Raw genomic sequence first — 26709 nt, forward strand, 5'->3', positions numbered from 1 at the left:
TTCATGTATGTATATGTGTGTATTTATATTGATCTTTCTCCACATATTTGCTGAGTATTTATATATACAGTTAGGTATTTGAAAACATACTATCTTTTTCAGTTTATAATTTCACGTTTTCCATATAAAAAAATTTAATATGTTTTTATTGATTTCATAGAGGAAGGAAGAGGGAGAGAGAGAGAGAAACATCAATGGTGAGAGGAAGGGAGAAGGAGAAAGAGATAGGAACATCAATGGTGAGAGTGAATCATTGATTGGCAGCCTCCTGCATGCCTGCAACTTGGACATGTGTCCTTGACCGGAATCAAACCCAGGACCCTTCACTTTGCAGGCTGACGTTTTATCCAATGAGCCCAGCAGGCTAGGGCTCCATATCAAATTTTAACATATGTAATACCATCCATCTATACTAATAAAAGGGTAATATGCTAATTAGACCGGGTCCGGACAAAGCCATGGTGGTGGGGCTGAGGCAGAGGTGGTTAGGGGTGATCAAGCCAGCAGGGGAGGGCAGTTGGGTGCGATCAGGCTGACAGGGGAGGGCAGTTGGGGGCAAACAGGCTGGCAGGGGGGGCAGTTGGGGGTGAGCAGGCTGGCGGACAGGGGGGCCAGTTGGGGGCGAGCAGGCTGGCAGTTGGGGGTGATCAGGCCGACAGGGGGCAGTTGGGGGCAATCAGGCCAGCGGGGGCGGCAGTTGGGGGCGAGCAGGCCAGCAGGGGGGGCAGTTGGGGGCGAGCAGGCCTGGGGGGGGCAGTTGGGGGCGAGCAGGCCGGTGGGGGGGGGGGACAGTTGGGGGCGAGCAGGCTGGCGGGAAGGGACAGTTGGGGGCGAGCAGGCTGGCAGGGGGGACAGTTGGCGTGGGCAGTTGGGGGTGATCAGGCCGACGGGGCAGTTGGGGGCGATCAGGCCAGCGGGGGCAGCAGTTGGGGGCGAGCAGGCCAGCAGGGGGGGCAGTTGGGGGCGAGCAGGCTGGTGGGGGTGGGGTGGGCATTTGGGGACAATCGGGCTGGCAGGCAGAGTGGTTAGGGGCAATCAGGCAGGCAGGCAGGTGAGTGGTTAGGAACCAGCGATCCCGGATTGCAAGAGGGATGTCCGACTGCCAGTTTAGGCCAGATCTGGGACATCCCCCAAAGGGTCCCAGATTGGAGAGGGTGCAGGCCGGGCTGAGGAACACCCCTCCTCCACCCCTCCACCTCAATACCCCCCCCCCGTGCACGAATTTTGTGCACCAGGACACTAGTATTTAAATATTTCCATTGTTCAGAAAGTAACTATTTCAAAGGCTTAATAGTTATTAGTATTTTTTTTCCCAATTTAAAATATGAAAGATTTATAAGTATCTAATGTTTATACTGAAAATAAAGAAGTTTGTGTTGGGGAGTAATTTTCCTACATATTTGAATTTATAACTTAGCAAGAATGATATCTTTAATTAAAGAAAAAAATAGTTAATCCAGATAAGTATGTACAATACTAGAGGCCCAATGCACAAAAATCGTAAAAGGGGCTTGGCCCTTGCAACCGTGGTGGCTTGCCTTGGCCTTCCCAACCTTGGCTTTGTCCGGAAGTTTGTCCAGAAGGTCGTTAGCTGTCTGGTCCAATTAGCATTTTACTCTTTTATTATTATAGATGAGAATTCTTAGCAACCATACAATTGACTTTAAAATTACTATAATTATAAATTTAATAAAGTAGAATCTTGCTGTATATTAGGTCATTGTACAGAGAATCATTTTTGAGAGTAGAGAATAAGTGGACTTTATAGATTTTAAAGTGATCACATAGGTATTCTGGAAATAGTTAAAATATGATATAGAAAAGAAGAGAAATTCTAGAAATTATTATAGACTAGAGATCCGGTGCATGAAAATTTATGCACTCGTGTGTGTGTGGGGGTGGGGCCCTCAGCCTGGCCTACGCCCTCTCACAGTCCGTGAACCCTTAGGTTATGTCCACCTGCTGGCTTAGGCCTGCTCCCTGGGGGATCAGGCTTAAGCTGTCAGTCAGACATCCCTCTGGCAGCCCGGGAGCCCTTGTGGGATGTCCGACTGACGGCTTAGGCCTGCTTCTCGGGGTATCGGGCCTAAGCTGGCAGTCAGACATCACTCTGACAGTATGAGAGTCCTCGGGGGATGTCCGACTAACCACTTAGGCCCACTCCCTGGGGGGAACAGGACTAAGCTGTTAGTCGGACATCTTGAGCGCTGCTGCGGAGGCGAGAGAGGCTCCCGCCACCGCCACTGCACTGGCCAGCTATGAGCCAGATTCTGGCTGAGCGGGGATCCCCCTGTGGAAGCTCATTGACCAGCAGGGGGCAGCTCCTGTGTTGAGCATCTGCCCCCTCGTGGTCAGTGCGCATCATAGCAACCGGTCATTCTGCCGTAAGGTCAATTTGCATATTACCCTTTTATTAGATAGTATATAAAAACTTGTGTTTTGTATAAGTTACCCTTTTAATAGTAAATGAAGAAAATCTATGGGTTGAGAAATTTGTTTGTTTTTTAAATATATTTATTGATTTTTTACAGAGAGGAAGGGAGAGGGATAGAGAGTTAGAAACATTGATGAGAGAGAAACATCGACCAGCTGCCTCCTGCACACCCCCTACTGGGGACGTGCCTGCAACCAAGGTACATGCCATTGACCGGAATCGAACATGGGACCCTTGAGTTTGCAGGCCACGCTCTATCCACTGAGCCAAACTGGTTAGGGCAGGTTGAGAAATTTGGATTATTTATATTATGTGGCTATAAATATATCTTGTTTAGTTTTGATTAAAAGGTATAAGAAGTCAAATTGAACACATGCTTAAAGTTATTCTTTTTCTTTTGTTATTTTACTGAATGGATTATAAATGTCCTAAATGATTTTATTTTTATAAATGCCCTATACTTAAAACTTAGATTTAAAAAATCTATTTTCAAAATTAATAGCTGATGCAGTTTTTCTAATTATTATTTTACAGGAATTTAGGTAACAATGGCTTGTCGAGTAGTCCCATTTTTTTTGATAAATGTCCACCTCCAAGACCACCAACGTCACCATACCCTCCCTTGCCAAAGGACAAGTTGAATCCACCTACACCTAGTATTTATGTGAGTCTCATTAATTAGTTAGAAATCAAGTGTCTGAAATTGTCTGTCTTTTGAAGATATATTTTAAACCAACGCAAATTAAACTGATGTTTAGAAGTTAGGTAAGGTTAAATTTTTTTCTCAGTGGTTTGAAGATTTTGCAAAAAGGTGTTTGTATCTCAGAGAATGGATGACAAATTTTGGAGGATGGATAACAATTGATATCTCTCAGTCTAAATATGGCACATACCTATTCTGGTAAATGAAGTTTTACTGGTACACAAACGAAGTGGTTTACATATATACGTTATCTCTAATTGTTTTTGTGTTAGTTTGGCAGTATTACGTTTTGCAAATATGAACATGTAGTTGATAAAAACCAAAAATATTTATTTGTCCTCTCACAGAAAAGGTTATTGACCACTGTTATATTTAGAAATAATTTTTAAACAATATTTAAAGTGTTTTCTCATCCATGGGGTGGGCTTATATGAGAGTAGTAAAAGATAATTTGTTTTTGTGTCATCTTTTTTTTAACCTGTTTCTAAGTCTACATTCCTCCACCTGATGGTTTGTATGGGTCTTCAAATTCATTTGATTTTATGTGATTAAAAAAAGAATTTTTTATCTTTAAAAAAAGTGGTAGTGAATATAAAATTGATGAGAATATAAAATACATATCACTAAAAAGGTTACAGTCAGTATAAGTAGATATTTTTAATTGAAGCTAATTTCATTTTTTACTTTTCACACATTTAAGCATTTAATATAAAAAGTTGCTATGAATTAAAATAATTTCTGTTTTTCCCAAAACCTATTGTTATCCATTCTTATCATTCCTTCTAACACACAAGATAAAAAATTTCTCAACTAAAAATTAAACATTAAATACTTAGAATGATTTTGTAGATGAGAGGATTTTGGAGATTTGACTCTTTTAAAAAACATATCTCCTTTTTTTTACATTGATATAACAGAGAAAGAAAGAGATAGAAACATCAATGATGCAAGTGAATCATGGATTGGCTGCCTCCTGCATGCCCCCTACTGGGGATCGAGCCTACAACCCGGGTACATACCCTAACCAGGAATTGAACCATGACCTCACTGAGCCTGCCAGTTGAGCAAATTTGGCTCTTTTTTTCCCAGCTGTTATGTTAATATTTTACTAAATTAAAATTTACTGATATCTTAACATGATAGGCAGGTTCTGAGATTAAGATGAAAATAAACCTTCCAAAGTAAACTTTAAGAGAATTAAGTACAAAATGAAGATTTATCTTTCATAGGTAATGTTGAATAATTTTGTATTTTAATAATAGGCTAGTAAATTTCACTTTTCCCACTCTAATAAAAGAATTATGGAATTACTAGTGGCCCGGTGCACAAAGTTTGTGCACGGGGCGGGGGGGAGGGAAGTTCCCTCAGGCAGCCTGCACCCTCTCCAATCGGGGACCCCTGTGGGATCTGGCCTAAACCGGCAGTCAGACATCCCTCTCGCAATCTGGGACCACTGGTTCCTAACCACTCACCTGCCTGCCTGCCTGATTGCCCCAACTGCCTCTGCCTGCTGGCCTGATCGCTCCCAACTGCCCTCCCCTGATGGTCTGATCTCCCAACTGCTCTCCCCTCCTGGCCTGATTGCCCCTAACCGCCTCTGCCTCAGCCCCGCCACCATGGCTTTGTCCAGAAGGATGTCCAGAAAGTCTCTGGAAGGTCTCCCGGTCTAATTAGCATATTAGTCTTTTATTAGTATAGATATTTAAAAAGCAAACTCAGTAAATATTTTTGAACTGCTAAAAAATTTAAATATATCTTGTAAATTTTGTGATACAATTAGTTGGTAACATCATACTTATTAAATTTAAAGTCTATTTCTCTAAAAGGGAAATTTATATGCAGTTATGTCTTAATTACTTGGAAAGACTAATGATAAATTATATGTAGCAATACAACATTAATAGTTAAGATACATTGTAGATGTTAAAGTGCTTGGTTGATTAAAAAATGAAAATGATTTGTATAATATTTAGTCATTTTTCTTATACTTAACAAAACATTTTAATATTACAGTTGGAAAATAAGCGTGATGCTTTCTTTCCTCCATTACATCAATTTTGTACAAATCCCAAAAACCCTGTTACAGTTATTCGTGGCCTTGCTGGAGCTCTTAAATTAGGTAAGTAAGGTTTTTTTGTTTTTAAAGTTGGAATTTTCTTTTACTACTATTAATTTTTAAAAACACTAAATTTTTGAGTTTTTATTTTAATGTGCTTTCCCTTTCTCAGTGTTAATACATGCTGTCAATATTAATTATTGATGAATTTATGGTGGATTTTTAGTTTTTAATTTGGTATCATTATGCAGCATTAGTGGTTTAGGTTAGATAACCAAGAACCTTTTGAATATAAAATGCAGGTAAAGTTAGATCCTCATAAATTCTCTAGTCCCTTGTTACACTCATAATGGCTAGATCTGTTGCTTCAAGAGAGTTTTATGCAAATTTGGTACCACAATGATTGAAACAGTCTTAATGGAAATGAATGGAGCTCCATGCTCTTTTAAAAGTGTTTTTTGAAATGTTCATTTTACCAAATACAAGTTTATTCATTAATGCAAGTTTTTATTTATGAAGATCTTGGACTTTTCTCTACCAAAACTTTGGTGGAAGCTAACAATGAACACATGGTAGAAGTGAGGACACAGTTGTTGCAACCAGCTGATGAAAACTGGGATCCCACTGGAACGAAGAAAATCTGGCGTTGTGAAAGTAATAGATCTCATACCACAATTGCTAAGTATGCACAGTACCAAGCCTCCTCCTTCCAAGAATCATTGAGAGTAAGTGTTTATTTCCAGGATATTACTTTTATACACATTACTTTTATAACAATCTGTTTCATTCATATAATTTTATTTAAACAGTGCTATAATTTACAAATTATTAAAATTTCAAAAATTTAAGGAAAGTTAATAGTTCATGAGGTACACATAGTTAATTGAAGAATAAAGTTACTGTCTTATACTAATTTCCCTTTGGAGGTAATTCTCTATTTTTTTTTTTAATCCTAACTGAGCATATTTTTTCATTGATTTTTAGAGAGAGGGAAAGACAGAGTGAAATATCATGTGAGAGAAACACGTTGATTGGTTGCCTCCTGTACACTCCCTGACCATGGCCCATTCAGGGAGGAGCCTGCAACCAAGGTAAGTGCCCTTGATCCCTTGATAGGAATCGAACCCAGGATCCTTCAGTCCGCAGGCCGGCGCTCTATCCACTGAGCCAAACTGGCTAGGCTTTGAAATGTTTTTATTTAGAATGTTAGTTTACTTAACTTAGTTTACTTAAAGCATTTAAAAAATGATTTTAGAGAAGGAGGGAGGGAGGGAGGGATAGGGAAAAGAGAGAGAAACATTAATGACAAGAGAGAATCATTTGGTCAGCTGTCTCCTGCATGCCCCACACTGGAAATCCAGCCTGAAATCCAGACATGTTCCCTAACCAGAATCGAACCGTGATCTCCTGGTTCATAGGTCAATACTGAACTACTGAGCCACACAGCTGGGCAAAAAATTATTTTAATAGGAAGAAAATTAGGTGTGTAGCTCTCATTTTCATTTGGTCAATGAAAAGATGTTTTTATTTTGTTTTATTAGAAAGGTATTTCTATAGAAAGCATTATTACTTTCCCTGTGTTAATCTCAGTTTCTCAAGAAAATTTCAGGAGAAGCAGAAATTTACCAAAATAGTTCAAATTGTTCAAGAATGAAAGGTGTTAGTTGTTCTGAGGTCGTTTGGTAAAAATCATCTGGGAAACCATGTGGTATAGGACATTTATTTGATGGGAGTTTTTTGACTAGTTTGTTGTTAATAGTTATTTGTTCAGATATTGTTTTATTTGTTTGTTTGCTTACTTACTAGAGGCCCGATGCACAAAATTCTTGCATAACTAGGCCTTCCTTCCCCTGGCTGCCAACACTGACTTCCCTCCGGCACCCGGGACCTAGGCCTCCCTCTGTGGGGCGATCATGAGGTGATGGTTGGGCCTCCAAACAAGTGCATAGCACCTGCCTTGGCTGGCCTTGAACCAGTGGGTGTCATAGCATGGTTCTGGATGGTCATCCAGAAAGGGTGTCTGGTCTAATTAGCATATTATCATATATTTATTTTTTAATCCTTACCTGAAGATAGAGGGGGGGGGGGGGAGAGAGAGAGAGAGAGAGAGAGAGAGAGAGAGAGAGAGAGAGAGAGAGAGAGAGAGATATCAATTTGTTGCCTTCCACACACACCCTGACGAACCTGCAACCTAGGTATGTGCCCTGAGCAGGGTTCAAACCCATAACCCTTTAATAATATGGATGACATTGAGTTACCTGGCTAGGTTCAGATGTTGTTTTCTCTTGATTTAGTCTTGGAAGATTGTATATTTCTAAGAAATTATTCATTGCCATGTTGTCCAATTTATTGACATAATTGTTCCTAGTAATCTATGTATATAAAAGCCTAAGTGACCAAATGACTGGTTGACGGGTTGCTATGATGTGCACTGCCCACCAGGGGCAGACACTCAACACAGGAGCTGCCCCTTGGTGGTCAGTGTGCTCCCACAGAGGGAGTGCTGCTCAGCTGACTGATAGGTGCCAGATGCAGGGCTCACAGCTGGTGAGCACCACTGCAGCAGTGCGAGCCTCTACCAATCTGGACTGACTGGGTGATCAGAACTGACTGGGCATGAGCCCGCAGCAGGTACAGTGGGGCCGGGCCAATCAGGTTTCAGCCTGATCTCCTCAGGCCACGCTGAGGGACCCCACTAGTGCACCAATCTGTGCACCGGGCCTCTAGTTTCTTATAATCCTTTGTATTCCAGTGGTTGTAGCTGTCACTTTTACATTTCTGATTTTACTAATTAAGGTCCTGATTTTTCTTTATGAGTCAATTTACTTATCTTTTCAAAGAACTAGTTCTTGGTATCTTTGATCTTTTGTATATTTTAAGATTATTTCCTTTATTTTTACTCTGAACTATATTAATATTTTCCTTCTACTGACTTTAGGCTTTATTTATTGTGCCTTTATGAGTTCCTTTACTAGTAGCCCGTTTGCACGAAGATTCGTGCAATAGACCTTCATTCACCTGCCTGCCTGCACCAGTTTTCTGCCGGCACCAGGGACCCAGGCCTTGGCTGTGGCCACCGCCTTCTGCCTTTTTCAGTGTCGGGGCTTGGCCCCGGGCGGTGGCCTTGGGCTCGGTGGCACCCAACATCCTTGCTAAGGATCGCAGGAGCCGACCCCCAGTGGTTTCCGCGATCCGTGCAGGCTGCCCACTGGTGCCCAAGGCCGGGAAAGTCTCCGCCCCAGGCTTTCCTGGCCTTGGGCTCGCCGCACCCAGCGTCCCTGCTACCGATCACAGGAGCTGACCCCCAGTGGTTTCCTGCGATCGGTGCAGGCTCCCCGCTGGTGCCCAAGGCCCGGAAAGCCTCGGCCCCTGGGACCCCCAGGAGGGGCGGGAGGGGCCGGGCCACGCCCCCCCAGGTGGCCGATCGACCCCCGAACCCCCGGGAGGAGCGGGAGGGGCAGGACCACGCCCTCCCAGGTGGACGATCAACCCCGGGAGGGGCGGGAGGGGCCCGGACACGCCCCCCTAGGTGGCTGATCGCCCCAGGCACCCCGGGGAGCGGCGGCATGGGCCCGGCCACGCCCCCCGGGGTGCCGATCGCCCCAGGCACCCCCGGGAGCGGCGGCATGGGCCCGGCCACTTGGCATCGCCATCTTGAACTTCTCAACCGCGGATATGCCACCCAGAGTCCCGCCCCCAGCCTCCTGCCGGCCCAATCGTGGGCATAGCGGAGGTGCGGTCAATTTGCATGTTTCTCTATTATAAGGTAAGATTTTCCTTCTACTGACTTTAGGCTTTATTTATTGTGCCTTTATGAGTTCCATCATGTGCAAGGTTCGTTTGAGATTTTTCTTGTTTGTTGAAGTAGACCTATGAATTTTCCTTAGAACTGCTTTTTTTTGTGACCCATAGATTTTGGGTCATAGTGTTTTCTTTTCTTTTTTTTTTTTTTAAATAAATCTTTACTGTTCAGATTATTTCAGTTTTTCCTCTTTTTTTCACCCCCATAGCTCCCCTCCACCTGATTCCCCACCCCACCCCATGCCCTTACCCCCCACCACTGTCTTCATCCATAGGTGTAAGATTTTTGTCCAATCTTTTCCCACACCCCTCACACCCCCTTCCCCCTGAGAATTGTCAGTCCATTCCCTTTCTATGTCTCTGATTCTATGTCTCTGATTCTATTATACTAGAAGCCCGGTGCATGAAATTCGTGCACGGTGGGGGGTTGTCCCTCAGCCAAACCTGTACCCTCTCCAATATGGGACTCCTGGAGGGATGTCCGACTGCCCATTTAGGCCCGATCCTGGTGGGATCGGGCCTAAATGGGCAGTCGGACATCCCTCTCACAATCCAGGACTGCTGGCTCCCAACTGCTTGCCTGCCTGCCTTCCTGATTGCCCCTAACCGCTTCTGCCTGCCAGCCTGATCACCCCCTTACCACTCCCCTGCCAGCCTGGTTGATGCTTAACTGCTCCCCTGCCAGCCTCTTTGCCCCCAACTTCCCTCCTCTGTCAGCCTGGTCACCCCTAACTGCCCTCTCCTGCAGGGTTGATCACCTTCAACTGCCCTCCCTTGCAGGCCGGATGCCTCCCAACTGCCCTCTCCTGGTGGCCATCTTGTAGTGGCCATCTTGTGTCCACATGGGGGCAGGATCTTTGACCACATGGTGGCAGCTATATTGTGTGTTGCAGTGATGATCAATCTGTATATTACTCTTTTATTAGATAGGATAGAGGCCTGGTGCACAGGTGGGGGCCAGCTGGTTTGCCCTGAAGGGTGTCACAGATAAGGGTGGGGTTCCCTTGGGGTGTGGGGTGGCCTGAGCGAGGGGCCTGTGGTGGTTTGCAGGCCGGCCACGCCCCCTGGCAACCCAAGGGGAGGCCCTGGTATCTGGAATTTATTTTCCTTCTACAATTGAAACTTTGTAGCCTTAAGCGGGTGAGCCCGGCCAGGGTGTGCGGAAAGCTTTGCTTCCCCTGTTGCCGCCGGCAACCCTGGCCTGATCTCTCAAGCTCCATTCTGCCGCCATTTGTTTCAATTTGTTTACCGTCTATAATTGAAACTTTGTAGCTTGAGTGGAGGCTTAGGCCTGCAACGGCTATGGAAAGCTTGGCTTGCTCTGTTACCTGGGAAACCTTGCTCTCTGTGGCTGTAGCCATCTTGGATTTGGGTTAATTTGCATACTCGCCCTGATTGGCTGATGGGCGTGGCTTGTGTGGCGGAGTGATGGTTAATTTGCATATTACCATTTTATTAGAGAGGATTCCTCAGTCCATTCTGTTCATCAGATTTTTTATTCACTTGAGTTTTAGATTCACTTGTTGGTAGGTATGTATTTGATGTCATTTTGTTATTCATAATTTTTATCTTTACCTTTTTCTTCTTCCTCTTCTTAACCTTTTGCACTTGGATGTCGAGTGTGACTCAACACGGTTAGCATTAGAATAAAGGAATCGAGAAAAAAGCAAGCGAGTGCAAAGGGCTAAAGAATACCCTTCAGCATTTCATGTAATCCTGGTTTGGTCGTGATGAACTCCTTTAGCTTTTTCTTGTCTATGAAGCTCTTTATCTGACCTTCAATTCTGAATGATAGCTTTGCTGGGTAGAATAATCTTGGTTGTAGGTTCTTGCTGTTCATCACTTTGTGTATTTCTTGCCACTCCCTTCTGGCCTGCATAGTTTCTGTTGAGAAATCAGCTGACAGTCGTATAGGTACTCCCTTGTAGGTAACTAACTGTTTTTCTCTTGCTGCTTTCAAGATTCTCTCTTTGTCTTTTGCTGTTGGCATTTTAATTATGATGTGTCTTGGTGTGGTCCTCTTTGTATTCCTCTTGTTTGGGGTTCTGTGCGCTTGCTGGACTTGTAATTCTATTTTTTTCATCAAGTAGGGAAAGTTTTCTGTCATTATTTCTTCTAATAGGTTTTCAATATTTTGCTCTCTTCTTCTGGCACCGCAATAATTTGGATGTTGGTACGCTTAAAGTTGTCCCAACGGCTCTTTAAACTATCTTCATATTTTTGGATTCTTTTTTCTGTTTGTTTTTCTGGTTGGGTGTTTTTTGTTTTCTCATATTTCAGATCTTTTTTGATTCTTGGGGTACATTGATCTACAGTTGAGTTTCTGTATATTCTTTATTTCAGATAGTGTATGCTTAAGTTCTGACTGGTCCTTTTCCATTTTTTTGGCATTCTCATTAAGGTCCTTGAAGGTCTCACTAAGCTCCTCGTAGGTCTCATCAAGTTTCTCAGCAGTTTTTAGAAGATTCTTGAGTAATCTTATAAATGTGGTTTTGAACTCTTATGTCGTCCAGTAGTTTGCTTTCCTCCATTTCTTTCATTCGTGACATGTTTTTTTGTCTCCACATTTTGGCTGCTTCCCTGTGTTGATGGAGTGGCTTTGTGTGGTAGGTGACTTCTGGGGCCAGTAGCTCAGCCTCTTCAATCACCTGAGGTGGACACTCTTGGTACACCCCTTTATGGGCTGAGTGCAAAGTCTTGGTGTAGTTAAGCCTTGATTGCTGTTGGTACACTGGGAGGAATTGACCTCCAGGCCAATTGGCTGTGAGGAACTGCTGTGTCTATAATGGAAGAACTGCTGTGCTGGAGACACGCTTATGGGGCAGGCCTTGTTTCAGTGGGGCTTTGGTGCTCACTGAGTCTGCCTCTTGAATGTGTCACTTATGGATGTGAGGAGTTGAAATCTGGTGTCTCACACTGACCACTAGGTACACTGGCTTCTGGATCTCCAATGGGGTGCAGGCCAGCTACTGTCTGAGGCCACCCAGCAGGAGCTACAGTGAGAACTACAGTTTTCTCTTTGCTTGGGGTTTGGAGGTTTTGGAGGTGTCTGACCAGGGCTGCAAGTTTGCTAGGTTAAGCTGCAATAGGGCAGGCCATTCATATGCAAAAGCTGCTGCTTGGAGCTTGGGTGGGTTTGTAGGTTGTGCGAGGCGGGTTCTCAGGGCGTCACTAGGCTAGGGCGTGGCAAACAGTGCTGGCTGCCAGTCAGCTGTCTCTGTGTCTCAGACCACGTCACCGCGTCCCGCGTCCCATGCTCCGCGCCCCAGTGCAGAAAACAGTTATTCCTGCGCGCAGCTCTGCAAGCAAGCCACCCTCACTTTCTGACCCAATGGCAGACAGTCCATCTGCTCCCCGTAGGAGTTTGGGTCCCCTGCGTCTCCCCAGAAACTGGATTTCAGAGTAATCAGGAGCTTGTCTCCCTTCGGGTTGAAAAAAGCAATGCCCGCTGCCAGCCCAGATTGCACGCCTCCGTATCTCAGCTTTTCAGCACTTGTGCACGTCTCAATGCTCTTTTCTCTTTCCTTCTAGTTGTAGAACTTCCACTCAGCCAGCTTTCCCGTGGTTCTGGGTGATACACGTTTTGTCTTTTAGTTGTAGTTTTGAAATTGTTGTGCGAGGCAGCAGTTTAGGTGTTTACCTATGCCGCCATCTTGGATCCTCTTATCTCATTGTGTTTTCGTTATCATTTTTTTCAAGATATCTTTTGATTTCTTCCTTGAGTTTATTGTCATCCCATTCACTGTTCTGTAGCATGTTATTTAGCCTTCATTAATGTCTTTTATTTTCAATATTTTCATGTAACTGATTTCTGTTTACATACATTTAAGATCAGAGAAAGATGCTTGAAATTATTTTACTCTTCTTAAATTTACTGAAGGCTTTTCATATCCTATCAGGTGTTTCATGTGCATCTTAAAACAATGTATATTCTGCTGCTTTGGGATGAATGTTTAAAAATATCAATTAAATCCATCTGGACTGATGTGTCATTTAAGGTTGCTTTTTTTATTGTTGATTTTCTGTTTGCATGATTTAGCCATTTATGTCAGTGGAGTGTTAAAATTTGCTACCATGACTTTATTACCATCTATCTCTCTTGTTTTGTCCATCAATATTTGCTCTGTATATTTAGCTGCTCCTGCATTGGGTTTATAAATGTTCACAAAAATAGTGTTGTTAGATTGAATAAATTGTTCTTTTTTGTCTTTTGTTATAGCTTTTCTTTTTTTTTTTAAGTGTATTTTATTGAATATAAGTATTGCTGCCCCAGCTTTTTGGGGGTTTGTTTTAATTAGCATGAACTGTCTTGATTAATTTTTTATTTTCAATATGTGTATACATTTTTCAATTTAAGATGTGTTTATTTTAGGCCACATATGTTTAGGTCATGTTTTCTTATCTTTTCAGAGTTTGATTTAAGCATTTACTTCACTTATGTTTAAAGTGATTAGTATAGGTTATAATTATTGTCATGAATTGTCTTATTTTTGATAATTCTTTTCTTTTTTTCCTTACTAATGAAGTCCATTTAACATTGCTTGTAATACTGGTTTGGTGGTGAAAACTTTCCAGTTTTTCTTGTCTTGAAGCTCTTTTTCTCTTTTTATCCTAAATAACACCTTTTGGTAGGAAAATTTTAGTGTGGATTCTTTCATTTCATCACTTTGCATATTTCATGCCAGTCCCTTCTGGTCTGCAAAGTTTCTCTTGGGATAATAAGCTGATAGTCTTATGGAAGCTTCCTTGTACTGTCTTTTTGTTGCTGCTTTTAAGATTCTCTCTTTGGCCCTAGCCATTTTGGCTCAGTGGATAGACAGTTGGCCTGGGGACTGAAGGGACTCCGAATTTGATTCTGGACAAGGGCACATGCCTGGGTTTCAGGCTCGATCCCCAGTAGGGGGCGTGCAGGAGGCAGCCCATCAATGATTTCTCTCATCATTGATGTTTCTCTTTCTCCCTCTCCCTTTGTCTATGAAATCAGTAAAAATAAAAAAATTTAAAGATTCTCTCTTTGTGTTTATTAACCTTTGGCATTTCTATTGTGATTGTCTTTGTGTGGGCCTTATTGGTTTGCTCATATTTGGAATTCTCTACACTTCCTGGACTTGTATGTCTATTTCCTTCGCTGGTTTAGGGAAGTTTTCAGTCATTTTTTTTCAGGTAGGTTTTCAATCTCTTATCCTCTCACTTCTCTTTCTTTTTCTCTTTTGTATAAAGTTTCACTGAGTTAATCAATTCTTTTTTATTGTTGTTGTCCATATCTCTTTAATGAGATCAAAGGCTCCTGTGGATGTCATTGGGAGTAGAGCTAGCACAGTCTTGAATACACAGACCCTCTCCTAAGGACTTCAGCCCTTTGAGGCAGACTCTATGAAGGCAGGAAGAGGCTGGAGAAAACGCAAGGAATTGGGATCAGGGCTGTTTCTAGTGGCAAGTAACCCCTCACCCTCCTAGAACTGTTAATGGGATATCCCCATGGGGCCTGGGGTCTGGGTCAGTGTCCAAGAGGAACAGTTCTCTAGATCTGGCTGAGTGGCATTAGCTCTAGCCTCCTTGACTGGCTTGCCCCATTGGAGTCAGGACAAGGGCAGAATTTGAGTAATCAGTTAGGCAGGAGTGGTTGAGGGGGAGGGCAGGTATTCTGGTGGGAGGAAATGACATTTGCTCCCTTGGAGTGGGCAAGGCAGGTAGGCAGCATAGTGAACCACATCCTCATAGGCTGGGGGTTTGAAGGTGCTGAGGAGGCAAAAGTCAAGTAGTGATGAACTGGTAGGAACAGGGTAAGGTCCAAGGCATGCTGGTTAGTAGACCAAGGAGTTGATCTCATGCTGCTGCTGCTGCTGCTGCTGCTATTGCTGCAGCCAAAGTGGATGGCAGAACATGTGAGTTTGTCAGTGAGTCTATGCACAGCCCCTTTCTGAGGAATGCTTGGGCTTCCAGCAGCCCTTGTCCCACCTGAACATAATCACTGCTGATTTCTCACCTGCCACCCCCAGCCTCACTGATGATTGGGAGGAGTCAATTGTGGGGCTTTGATTCCCCACTCAGCGGTTACCTCCACAGCCAATATATCTCTCCCATTTTTTTTCTAATCCTCATCTGAGGACATGTCTTTATTGATTTGAGAGAGAGAGGGAGGAAGACCAAGAGAGAAATATCCATTGCTTACCTCCAATAAGCACCCCAACAAGGAAATAAACTCACAATCTAGGATGATTCTCCAAACAAATGAATCATCCAGCCAGGGCTCCCTTCCCATTCTTAATCACCACATGAGTATGGGACTAGCCATTCTTAGTCTTCACCCCTCCTACAGTTTCAGCTTGCTTCCTCTCTATATCCTTAATTATAGGAGTTCTGTTAAGGTAATTTCAAGAGTAGCTGTTCTGTAATTTAGTTGTAAGCTTGATGTGGGCATGGGAAGAGGTGGGCACATTACTCACTTAGTTTGACATTTTGACCAGAGGTGTTCCTTGTCTTTCCTCTTCATTCTAGCTATTGTCATAGTTATGAGGTGGTATATTATTGTAATTTTTATCTGTTTTATTGAGTGTTTTTAAGCCTTATTTAATGAATATTGTCTTTTATTCACATAACTAGTGGCCCGGTGCACGAAATTCATGCACATTAAAAGGGGATTATTTAGAGGAAATATTTTAATATTGCTGTTTGCCCTTTCTCTATAATAGAAGTGTCAGAGATGAAAGAAAATTAGTAAAATGTATATGAAAATTTTCCTCCTGTCAGAGTCTGGGGTACACCATGGGACTCAGAGTCAAGTCCCCACCCACCCACGTGTGCCTCGAAATCGCGAGAGACCCAGACCCAGCTGACCCCACCCCCATTGGGCTAGATCCAGACCTGGCCAGTCCCACCCTTGTCAAGCCTCGCCAGGCGGGGTCGCAGCCTCAGGTCCCCTGGCCTGGCGCTGAGCGGGTGTGCAGCCTGATGTCCCCCGTCAAGCCCTGTGGCCTGAGATTCCCTGTCAAGCCCTGCCAGGCAGGGGGCGCGGCCTGAGGTGCCCCGGCCTGGTGCCGGGGTGGGGGGTATGGCCTGAAGTCCCCTGTCAAGCCCCACTGGGTGGAAGACACGGCCTGAGATCCCCCATCAAGCCCTGCTGGGCCGGGGGCGTGGTCTGAGATCTCCCATCAAGCCCCACTGGGTGGGGGGCGCAGCCTCAGGTCCCCTGGCCCGGCCCCGGGAGGACGGAGCACAGCCTCAGGTCCTGGGTCAAGCCCCGGCGGGAGGGGGTCACAGCCTCAGGTCCCCCATCAAGCCTCGCTGGGCAAGGGGGCCCAGCACCGGAGTGGGGGTGTGCCTTGAGGTCCTGTCAAGCCCCGCCAGGCAGGGAGCGCAGCCTCAGGTCCCTCAGCCCGGCGCCAGGGTGGGGGGCGCGGCCTGAGGTCCCCTGTCAAGCCCTGCCAGGCAGGGGGTGCAACCTCAGGTCCCCTGGCCCGGTGCCAGGGCAGGGGATGCGTCCCGAGGTCCCCCGTCAAGCCCTGCTGGGTGGGGGGCGTGGCCTGAGGTCCCCCGGCCTGGCACCAGGGCAGGGGGAGCGGCCTGAGGTCCTCTGTCAAGCCCCACAAGGGAGGGTTGGGGGGGCGCAGCCTCAGGTCCCTGCTGATTGCTCATTAAGGCTCGTTAAGGGAACTCAGCCTCCGCTGTGGGCACAGCCATCTTGTGTGACGGAACACCCCACCCTGCCTCTGCTGTGGGCACCGCCATCTTTGTGGTGGAGTGACAGTCAATTTGCATGTTCCTCTTTATTATATAGGATGTATTTAGTGAAAGTGTATTGATTTTTTTGGTTTATTGTGATATTGAGCTGTTATCTTTGTTATTGAGTGTAACATTTGCTTTTTTCAAAATAAAATTTCTTTTTAAACATTTCAGGGATGCAGCAAAATTGGGAGGTACTGATAATTTTCTATATACCTGTGTTCCCACATATGCATAGCCTCCCGCACTTTCCCAAAACAGTGGTGCACATTGGGAATATGTGCAACATAGACTTTTGCATCTATGTAAATGAGATAGATTGGTCTGTAATTTTTTTATAGTTATGAAATGTTACCTCCTCTTTTCTTTTCTGGGAGAGATTATAGAGCATTGGCATCATTTCTTACATATTTGGTGGGAGTCACCAGAGAACTCCTCTCAGTGTAGTGCTACTTTCTGTTATGAAAAGTTATTGATTCCGTTTTCTAAAAATTTATAAGCTCATTCGAGTTAGTTTCTTCTCTCGGTGTTGTTTTTGGTAGATTGTGTCTTTCCAGGAATTGGTTGCATGCAGGTTATCAAATTTTGGGGCATAGAGTTGTTTGTAGTATTCCTGTATTAACTTCTTTTTAAATCCTCACCTGAAGATATGTTTACTGATATTTAGAAAAAGAGGAAGGAAGAGATAGAAAGAAAGGAAGAAAGAAACATTTATCACTTGCCTCCTGAACGCACCCCAACAGGGGATCCAACGCTCACCAGAAATCAAATCCACAACCTTTTGGTGTTAGGATGATGCTCCTATGAACTGAGCCACCTAATGGGGGACTCCTGTATTAACTTAATGATCATGTGATTTATAGTGATGTCCCATCTTCTGTCTCTATAATTAGCAATTGTGTCTTATGTTCATTTTTTCTCCTCTTAGGTATCCTAGGTTTATTGATTTTTTTTCTTCTTCATGGATTTTTGGTTTTCACTGTCATTGGATTTTGTTTTAATTCTTAATATTTCTCTTCTTCTGCTTACATTGATTAAATTGCTTCCTCCCAACCCCCTGGTTTCCTAGAGCAGAAACTTAGATGATTGATTTTAGAGGCTAATTTTGTTGTTGTTACATGTATTGATTGCTCTAAATTTCCTGCCTTGGATGCATCTCACAAATTTTAAGTAATTTGTGTTTTTATTTTATTTTGTTCAAAATAATATTTCATTTTTTGGAAATTTTCTCTCAGTCCATATGTTGTTTTGAAGAGTGTTCTTTAATTTGTGCATATTTATGACTTTTCAGCTATATTTGTGTTAATGATTTCTAGTTTAAATCAATTCTGAGAACAGATTTGTGTTATTTCTATTTTACATTTTTTAATTTATCTTTAATGTTGAAAGTATTACAGCTGTCTTCTTCTTTTCCTCCTCCACCGCACTCGCGCCCCTTCTCCAGGCCTTCACCACACTATTGTCTATGTCCATGGGTTATGCATATATGCATATAAATTCTTTGGTTAATCTCTTTCCGTTCCCCCATCCCCTTCTGAAATACCTCAGTCTGTTGCATGCTTCATTGTCTCTGGTTTTGTTTTGTTTGTCAGTTTATCTTGTTCATTAGATTCCACATATAAGTGAGATTGTGTGATACTTACCTTTCTCTGTCTGACTTGTTTCACTTAGCATAATATTCTCTAGGTCCACCAATGCTGTCACAAAGGGAAAGAGATTCTTCTTTTTTACAGCTGCATAGTATTCCATTGTATAAATGTACCACAGCTTTTTTATCTCTTTATCTATTAATGGGCACTTGAGCTGTTTCTAAATCTTAGTTATTGTAAATTGCATTGCTATGAACATAGGGGTGCATATATTCTTTCTGATTGATTTTTCAGGCTTCTTAGGATATATATTCTTCCACTTGTTTATATCTTCCTCTATCTGTGTTTTTCAACAACCTTTAGTTTTCTGGGTATAGGTCTTATACCTCCTTGGTTAAGTTTAATCCTAAATATCTTAATTTTTTGTTGTAACGATAAATGAGATTTTTTTTTTTTTTAGATTCTCTGAGAGGTCATTATTGCATAAAAATGCCATCAGTTTCTGAGTGTTAATTTTCTATCTTGTTCCATTGCCATATTCATTTATTAAATCTAGTATTTTTTAGTAGAATTTTTAGGGTTTTCTATGTACGATATCATGTCATCTGCAAATAATGTAATTTACTTCCTCCTTTCCAATTTGGTTTGCTTTTATATTTCTTCTTGTTTGATTGCTGTGGCTAGGACTTCTAGTACTGTGTTGAATACAAGTGGTGAAAGCGGACATCCCTGTCTTGTTCTTCTTCTTAAAAGAATCACTTTTAGTTTTTACCCATTGAGTATAATGTTGGCAGTAGATTTGTCATATATGGCCTTTATTATGTTGAGATATGCTCTCTCTACTCCCACTTTACTATGAGTTCTTATTTAAAATATGACAAAATCTTCCATTTTGGAATATTGTGTTTTGTTGGATTTTGTCTAATGTTTTTTCTGTACCTGTCCTTAACTGGAATCGAACCTGGGACCCTTTGGTCCACAGGCTGACACTCTATCCACTGAGCCAGACTGGCTAGGGATCTTTCATTTCAGATTTTATTTATTTGGGTCCTCTCTCTTTGTTCCTTGGTGAGTCTGGCTAAAGGTTTGTCAAACTTGATTATCTTTTCCAAGAACCAGTTCTTGGATTCATTGATCTTTTGTATTTTTTTCCCTCTATATCATTTATTTCCACTCTGATCTTTATTATTTATTTTCTTCTATTTACTTTGGGCTTTTCTTATTGTACTCTTTCTAATTCTTTTAGTTGCAGTGATAAATAGTTTATTAGAGCTTTTTCTTGTTTCTTTAGATATGCCTGTAGTGCTATGAACTTCTCTCTCAGGACTTTTGCTGTGTCCCACAGATTTTTGGGTTTTGTGTATTTTCATTTGTTGCCAGGAATTTTTTTTATTTCTTTCTTGATCTCATTGATAACCCATTCATTGTTTATTGACATGCTATTTAGCCTTCATGTGTTTGAATGTTCTTGAGTGTTTTTATTATAATTTATTTCTAGTTTCATAATGTTGTGATCTGAGAAGATCCTTGATATGATTTCAGTCCTCTTGAACTTGCAGAGACTTGTTTTGTTTCCTAACATGCAGTCTGTCTTTTTTAATATCTCATGTGCACTTTTTAAATATCTCATGTGCTTTGCAGTCTAATGTTCTGTAAATGTCAGTTAAATCCATCTGTTCTAATAGGTCATTTGAGGTTGCTGTTCCCTTGTTGATTCCATTTTTAAAAAGTATTTTTGTTTGTTTTTTGTAGAGAGAGAGAGTTAAAGAGGGAGGGAGAGGGAGACCTAGGGACCTGACCCATACACATTCGTGCACCAGGCCTCTGGTATACACATAAGAATACATAATGAACAACTTCTTTCTATTATTTTTAGCTAACTAATTTTTTAGATCAATTAAAAATAAGAAAAATCTGAGACCACCATCTTACATCATACACAAAAGTGAACTCACAATGGATTAAAAAGTTGACTATAAGGCCTAAAAGCAGAAAAACTTCTAGAAGAAAACAGGGTTTATCCCAATACAGTCATTTTTAGCAATACTTGTTTTTTTATTTGGCAGCAAACATTAAGACAACAAAAGCTAAAATAAACAAGTGGGCTTACAACACACTGAAAATATTCTTTTTTAAATTTATTTTTATTGTTGAAAGTATTACAATGCTTTGTGTTTTTGCCATTGACACCCTCTACCCTGCACATGCCCTTCCCAGGCCGTCATTACACTGTAGTCTCTGTCCATGGGCTATGCATATTTGCATATAAGTTCCCTGATAAATCTCTCCCCACCCACTAATCCCACTTTTTGTCAGTCTGTTCCAGGCTTCTAGGTCTCTGGATCTCTTTTGTTCATCAGTTTATTTTCTTCATTACATTTCACATATGTGTGAAATCACATGATATTTATCTTTCTCTAACTGGATTATTTATCTTAGCATAATACTCTCCAGATCTATCCATTCTGTTGCTAATGGTAAAAGTTCCTTTTTTTTTCTTAAACAACAATGTAGTATTTCATTGTTTAAATGTACCACAGCTTTTTTATCCACTCATCTGCTGATGGGGCACTTGGGCTGTTTCCAAATTTTAGCTATCTATAATAATAAAAGCATAATATACCAATTAGACCGGACAGCCAAACGACCTTCTGGACATCATTCCAGATGAAGCCATCGTGGTGGCTGGAGTCTGAGGTGATTAGGGGCGATCAGGCAGGCAGGTGAGCAGTTAGGGGTGATCAGGCAGGCAAGCAAGCAGTTAGGGAAGATCAGGGAGGCAGGCAGAGGCGGTTAGGCATGGTCAAGCAGGCAGGCGATTGGTTAGGGGTGATTGGGCCGGCAGACAGAGGCGATTAGTGGCAATCAGGCAGGCAGGCGAGCGGTTACGGGTGATCAGGCAGGCAGGCAGAGTGGTTAGGGGCAATTAGGCAGGCAGACAGGCCAGCAGTTAGGAGCCAGCGGTCCCGGATTGTGAGAGGGATGTCTGACTGCCCGTTTAGGCTCGATCCCCAGAGGGGTCCCGGATTGGAGAGGGTGTAGGCTGGGCTGAGGGACACACACACCCGCTAGTGGTAAATAATGCTGTTATGAACATAGGGGTGCATATATTCTTTCAGATTGGTGTTCTAGGTTTCTTAGGATATATTCCTAGAAGTGGGATCTCTGGGTCCTATTGGAATTTCATTTTTAATTTTTTGAGGAAACTCCATACTGTTTTCCACAGTGGCTGCAGCAGTTTACATAGACCACCAACTTACATCATATACCATAATAAACTCAAAATGGATAAAAGACTTAAATGTAAGTTGTGAAACCATAAAAATCTTAGAATAAACCATAGGCAGCAAAACCTCACACATCTCCCATAGTAATATGTTTGTGGATACATCTCCTGGAGCAAAGGATAAACAAATGGGACTACATAAAAATAAAAAGCTTCTGCACAGCAAAAGAAACCATCAGCAAAAGGAAAAGAGAGCACACTGCATGGGAGAACATATTTGCCAATGATATATCTGATAAAGGGTTACTATCCAAAATATATAGGAACTCATACAACTTAACAAAAGGAAGGCAAATATACAATTAAAAAATGGGCAAAGGACCTAAATAGACACTTCTTCATACAGATGGCCAAGAGACATAGAAAAACATGCTCAAAGTCACTGATCACCAGAGAGATGCAAATTAAAACGACAATGAGATATCATCTTTTTCTTTTTTTTTTAAAATATATTTTATTGATTTTTACAGGGAGGAAGGGAGAGGGATAGAGAGCTAGAAATGTCGATGAGAGAGAAACATCGACCAGCTGCCTCCTGCACACCCCCTACTGGGGATGTGCCCGCAACCAAGGTATATGCCCTTGACCGGAATCGAACCCGGGACCCTTCAGTCCGCAGGCCGATGCTCTATCCACTGAGCCAAACCGGTTTCGGCGAGATATCATCTTATACCTGACAGAATAGCTGCCATCAACAAACAACAAGTTTTGGTGATGATGTGGAGAAAAGCGAATCATAGTACACTAAAAATCTTTTAAACAGCAAAGTAAACGTACAACGTGGAAAGGCAACTTAATGAATGGGAGAAAACATTTTCAAATCTTTTATTTGAAAGGGGATTAATAACTAAAATACAGAAAACACTCATATTACTTAATAGCAAAATACCAAATAATCCATTTTAAAAACAAGCAAAGACTCTCAGTGGACATTTCCAAAGAAGATATGCAGGTGGCCAACAGTTTCACATATAGATCATTACTGGACAGGGAAATTCAAATCAAAACCATAATGAGAGTCGGCTGGCTGGCGTGGCTCAGTGGTTGATCCTTGACTTATGAACCAGGAGGTCACAGTTTAATTCCAGGTCATGGTGCATGCCTCAGTTGCAGGCTTGCCCCCAGTGGGGGGCCTGTAGGAGGCAGCCAATTAATGGTTCTCTCTTATCATTGATGTTTATATATCTCTCTCCCTCTTCTTTCCTCTCTGAAATAAAAAAATATACATATTTTTTATGAAAACTGTATTGAGATATCACTTCATACCTGTTAGAAGAGCAATCTTCAAAAGGACAAGAGATAAAGTGTTGGAGCAGTTACAGAGAAAAGGAAACCTTGTTCACGGTTGGGAGAATGCAAATTGATAAAACTCCTATGGCAAACTGCATGGAGGCTTCTCAGTAAAACTAAAATAGAACTACCATATTACCCAGTAGTTATACTTCTCAAATATATCTGAAGGAAATGAAGTCACTATCTTAAAAAGTTATCTGCACCTCCTTGTTCGCTGTAGTATTTATAATAACCAGGATATGGAAACAATCCAAAATGAAGAGGTAAAGAAATTGGTGTATTTGTACACATACAAAGAGACATATACAGTTGATCCTTAAACAACCTGGCTTTAAATTGCACAGGTCCACTATTTGTGGAATTTTTTCATAAATATAAAGTAGTCCTCTGCATTTTCAGGTTTTGCACCTTCTGATTCAGCTAACCATAGATTAAAAATAATGTGGTTTTTTTTTTTTTTTTTTTACATGGGGTTGGGAATCCAGAGATGTGGTCTGTTGACTCAATGCATTACTTTATGCAATCCTAATATGTAAAAACCTTGGTTCTGTCACATCTGCGACAACCGGGAGGCTCGACCATTCACCAGGCTGCACATGCAGCAGGCAAGCAGGCTAAACTACTGACCTCTCAGAGAGAGAGAGAGAGGTGGGGCTGATCATCAGTGGTGGCGGCCAAGCCTCTCGCTCTTCCCCCAGAGGTCAGCAGTTAAGCCACTCTCCAGCAGCCCCGCCTCTGTGATCAGGCCCAGAGATAGGCCTGGAGATGCTGACTGGCGTAGAAACCAACCATTCAGAACCAAATCTGGGTGAATTGCAAGGAGCCAATGGCTGCCTAGAAGGTGGAGCTTTTAAGACTGACTGGCATAGAAACAGACCATTCAGAACCAAATCTGGGTCAACTGTGAGGAGCCAATGGCTGTCTAGGAGGTGGAGCTTTTGACGCTGACTGGCATAGAAACCAACCAATCAGAACCAAATTGGCCGGCAGAGGAGGGCAGTTGGGGACGAGATCAGCCGGCAGGGGAGAGCAGTTAGGGGTGATGAGGCAGCAAAGGCAGTTAGGAGCAATCAGGCCAGCAGGGGAGAGCACTTGGGGGTGAGATCAGGCCAGCAGGGGAGTGCAGTTTGGGGCGACCAGGCCTGTAGGAGAGGGAGGGCAGTTTGGGGGGACTGGGCCTGCAGGGGAGGGCTGTTGGAGCCATCAGGCCAGCAGGGGAGGGCAGTTGGGGGCGAGATCAGACCAGCAGGGGAGGGCAGTTGGGGGTGATCTGGCCAGCAGGGGAGCAGTTAGGTATTAATCAGGCCAGCAGGGGAGCAGTTAGGGGGTGATCAGGCTGGCAGGCAGAAGCAGTTAGGGCAATCAGGAAGGCAGGCAGGCGAGCAGTTAAGAGCCAGCAGTCCTGGATTGTGAGAGGGATGTCTGATTGCCTAAACCGGCAGCCAGACATCCCCCGAGGGGTCCAAGATTGGAGAGGTTGTAGGCCGGGCTGAGGGACACCCCCCTTCCTCCCCAGTGCACGAATTCTGTGCATCAGGCCTCTAATTTATTATAAGGAATTGGTATTTACAAGAATCATGAAACCAATCCTCCACATGTATTAAAGGACAACTGTATAGTTATGGGGACTCAAAAGCTATTCAGGGTGTGGAGGTTGGTGCCCCTACACCTTGGGCATTGTTCAGTCATTTGTGACATCTTGGATGGACCTTGAGGATATTATGCTATGTGAAAAAAGTCAGAAGATAACAAATAATGTTTAATCTTGTTTATATGAGGAAGTAAAAATAAGCCAAACTTACAGAAAGTTTGGTGGTTGCTAGAATTCTTGGTGGAAGGAATAGGTTAAGTGGGTGAAGGTGGTCTAACAGTAAAATGTCCTGAGGATGTAAATAAAATACAGTGTAGTGATTGTAGCTAATCTTACCTAATAATAGACAAACAAAAGCAAAGCAAAAAGTGAAAGAGAAATATGGGAAGAAAAAGAAACAGTAAATTGACCGTACCTTCACTACGCCCATAGCCAATCAGAGTGACTATGCAAATTAACCCCCCCAAAAAAGATGGTGGTTAATTTGCATACATAGGCGCCCAGCGCCTGTGTCCCAGGAACATCCTGATACCCAGGTCACTGTGAGGTAAGGCCTGGTGCAGGCGCGGACCACCTTCGATCAATCGCAGGGAGCTGGGACTCCACTCCTGCACAAGGCCAAAAACGGATCCCCTGTGATCGATTGCAGGGAGCAGGAGCAGACCCCCTGCAATCGATCGCAGGGAGCTGGGGCTCCGCTCCTGCTCAAGGCTGAAAGCCTCCACCGGAACCCCTGAGATCGATCGCAGGGAGCTGGAGGTCCACTCCTGCTCCAGATGAAATCCAGAGGCTTCCGGCCTGGGGCAGGAGTGGACCCACTGCGATTGATTGCAGGGAGCTGCGGCTTTGCTCCTGCTCTAGGCAGAAGGCCTGGTGCAGGAGCGGACTCCTGTGATTGATGGCAGGTTTCTGGGGCTCCGCTCCTGCCCTAGAGGCTTTTGGCCTGGGCATGCCTGAGCAGGGGCGGAGCCAGGGATCAGAGGGAGCTTGAGGGCCCCTGTTTAGGCCTAAAGCTTCGGCCAGAGTCTTTAGGCCTGAGCAGGGCCCAGCCCGCGATTGGTGTGAACTGTAGAGGAAACACCTTTTTTGACTGCACATTGGCTAAGCTTCCTGTATGCCACTGGTAATATTCTTAGTAACTTGGGTAATAAGAATCCAAAAAGGTGATCTAGGGTTTTTCCACCACACTCCTCGAGAAAAAAACGAAGGTCCGCTGCTGGAGGGCTAAGAAACGTCATATCCTGCCCTAGCCGGTTTGGCTCAGTGGATAATGCCTCAGCCTGCAGACAGCAGGGTCTGGGTTTGATTCTGATCAAGGGCATGTACCTAGGTTGCAGGCTCCTCCCTGGCTGGGGCCCAGATCAGGGCTCATGCAGGAGGCAACCAATCAAAGTGTTCCTCTCACTTTGATGTTGCTCTCTGTCTTTCCCTTTCTCTTCCACATTCTCTAAAAGTCAATGGAAACATATCCTCAGGTGAGGATAAAAAAAAAAGAAAGAAAGAAATGTCATATCCTATGAAAGACACATCTTGAAAATGCCTAAAGAAAGTTGTCATTTTTTTTTGGTGAAGGGACTGGAGTCTGTGTTGATGAAAACACCTTGGTGGCTGTGGTGACCGGCAGTGGCTGCAGCAGTGGGGTGATGGGGTTGGTGCCTTCCCCTGACCAGCCCGGTTGCCTCCCACAAAGGGAGGCCAGACTGTGGCTTAGGCCCGCTCCCAGCCTAAGCGGTCAGTAGGACATCCGATGAAGGCTCCCAGTATGTGAGAGGGGGCAGGTTGGGCTAAGGGACCCCCCAACCCCAGTGCACGAATTTCGTGCACCGGGCCCCTCAGGACTTATCCACCTCCCCCTGCTCCTGAGGGATGATTGGGCCTGGCAACCGCCTTTCGTACCCGCTGCTGGCACCGGACCCAATCGCTCTGCACCTTCAGCGGCTATGAGTGCAGCCGGCACCATCAGCGTGTGGGAGCAGCGGTGGTGAGAGTGGGGTTTCCAGCAGGCAGGGGACCCAGGGCAGCAGCGGGAGGGGTTGGGCAGAGGAGCAGAGGATGGGCCAAGATCCGCCCCTGTGCCCACCACAGTCTTGTGGCCAACAGTTTCTTTCAAGGTGCACGAATTTATGCACTGGGCCCTTAATAATGTATATTTGAAGGTTGCTAAGAGAATAAAGTTTTAAATTCTTTTTTCAATAAAAAGTTGAAATTATGTGGAGGGGGGAAGAAGGGAACAT

At 43.6% G+C, this 26709-nt stretch overlaps 1 protein-coding gene across 6 annotated transcripts in view; it reads left to right on the plus strand.

Moving 5' to 3' along the window:
* Nucleotides 1–26709, plus strand: part of LOC307096475 (lysine-specific demethylase 6A-like) — a 269094-nt gene that overhangs the window by 200706 nt on the left and 41679 nt on the right. For all 6 annotated transcript variants that reach the window (XM_079766141.1, XM_079766142.1, XM_079766143.1 and 3 more), the window contains 3 exons: nt 2969–3098; nt 5151–5256; nt 5713–5918. In XM_079766141.1, the coding sequence (XP_079622267.1) occupies nt 2969–3098; nt 5151–5256; nt 5713–5918 (442 nt within the window). The remainder of the gene's footprint in view (nt 1–2968; nt 3099–5150; nt 5257–5712; nt 5919–26709) is intronic.

This window comes from Cnephaeus nilssonii, assembly GCF_951640355.1.
Source record: "Cnephaeus nilssonii genome assembly, chromosome: Y".
NCBI lineage: Eukaryota > Metazoa > Chordata > Mammalia > Chiroptera > Vespertilionidae > Cnephaeus > Cnephaeus nilssonii.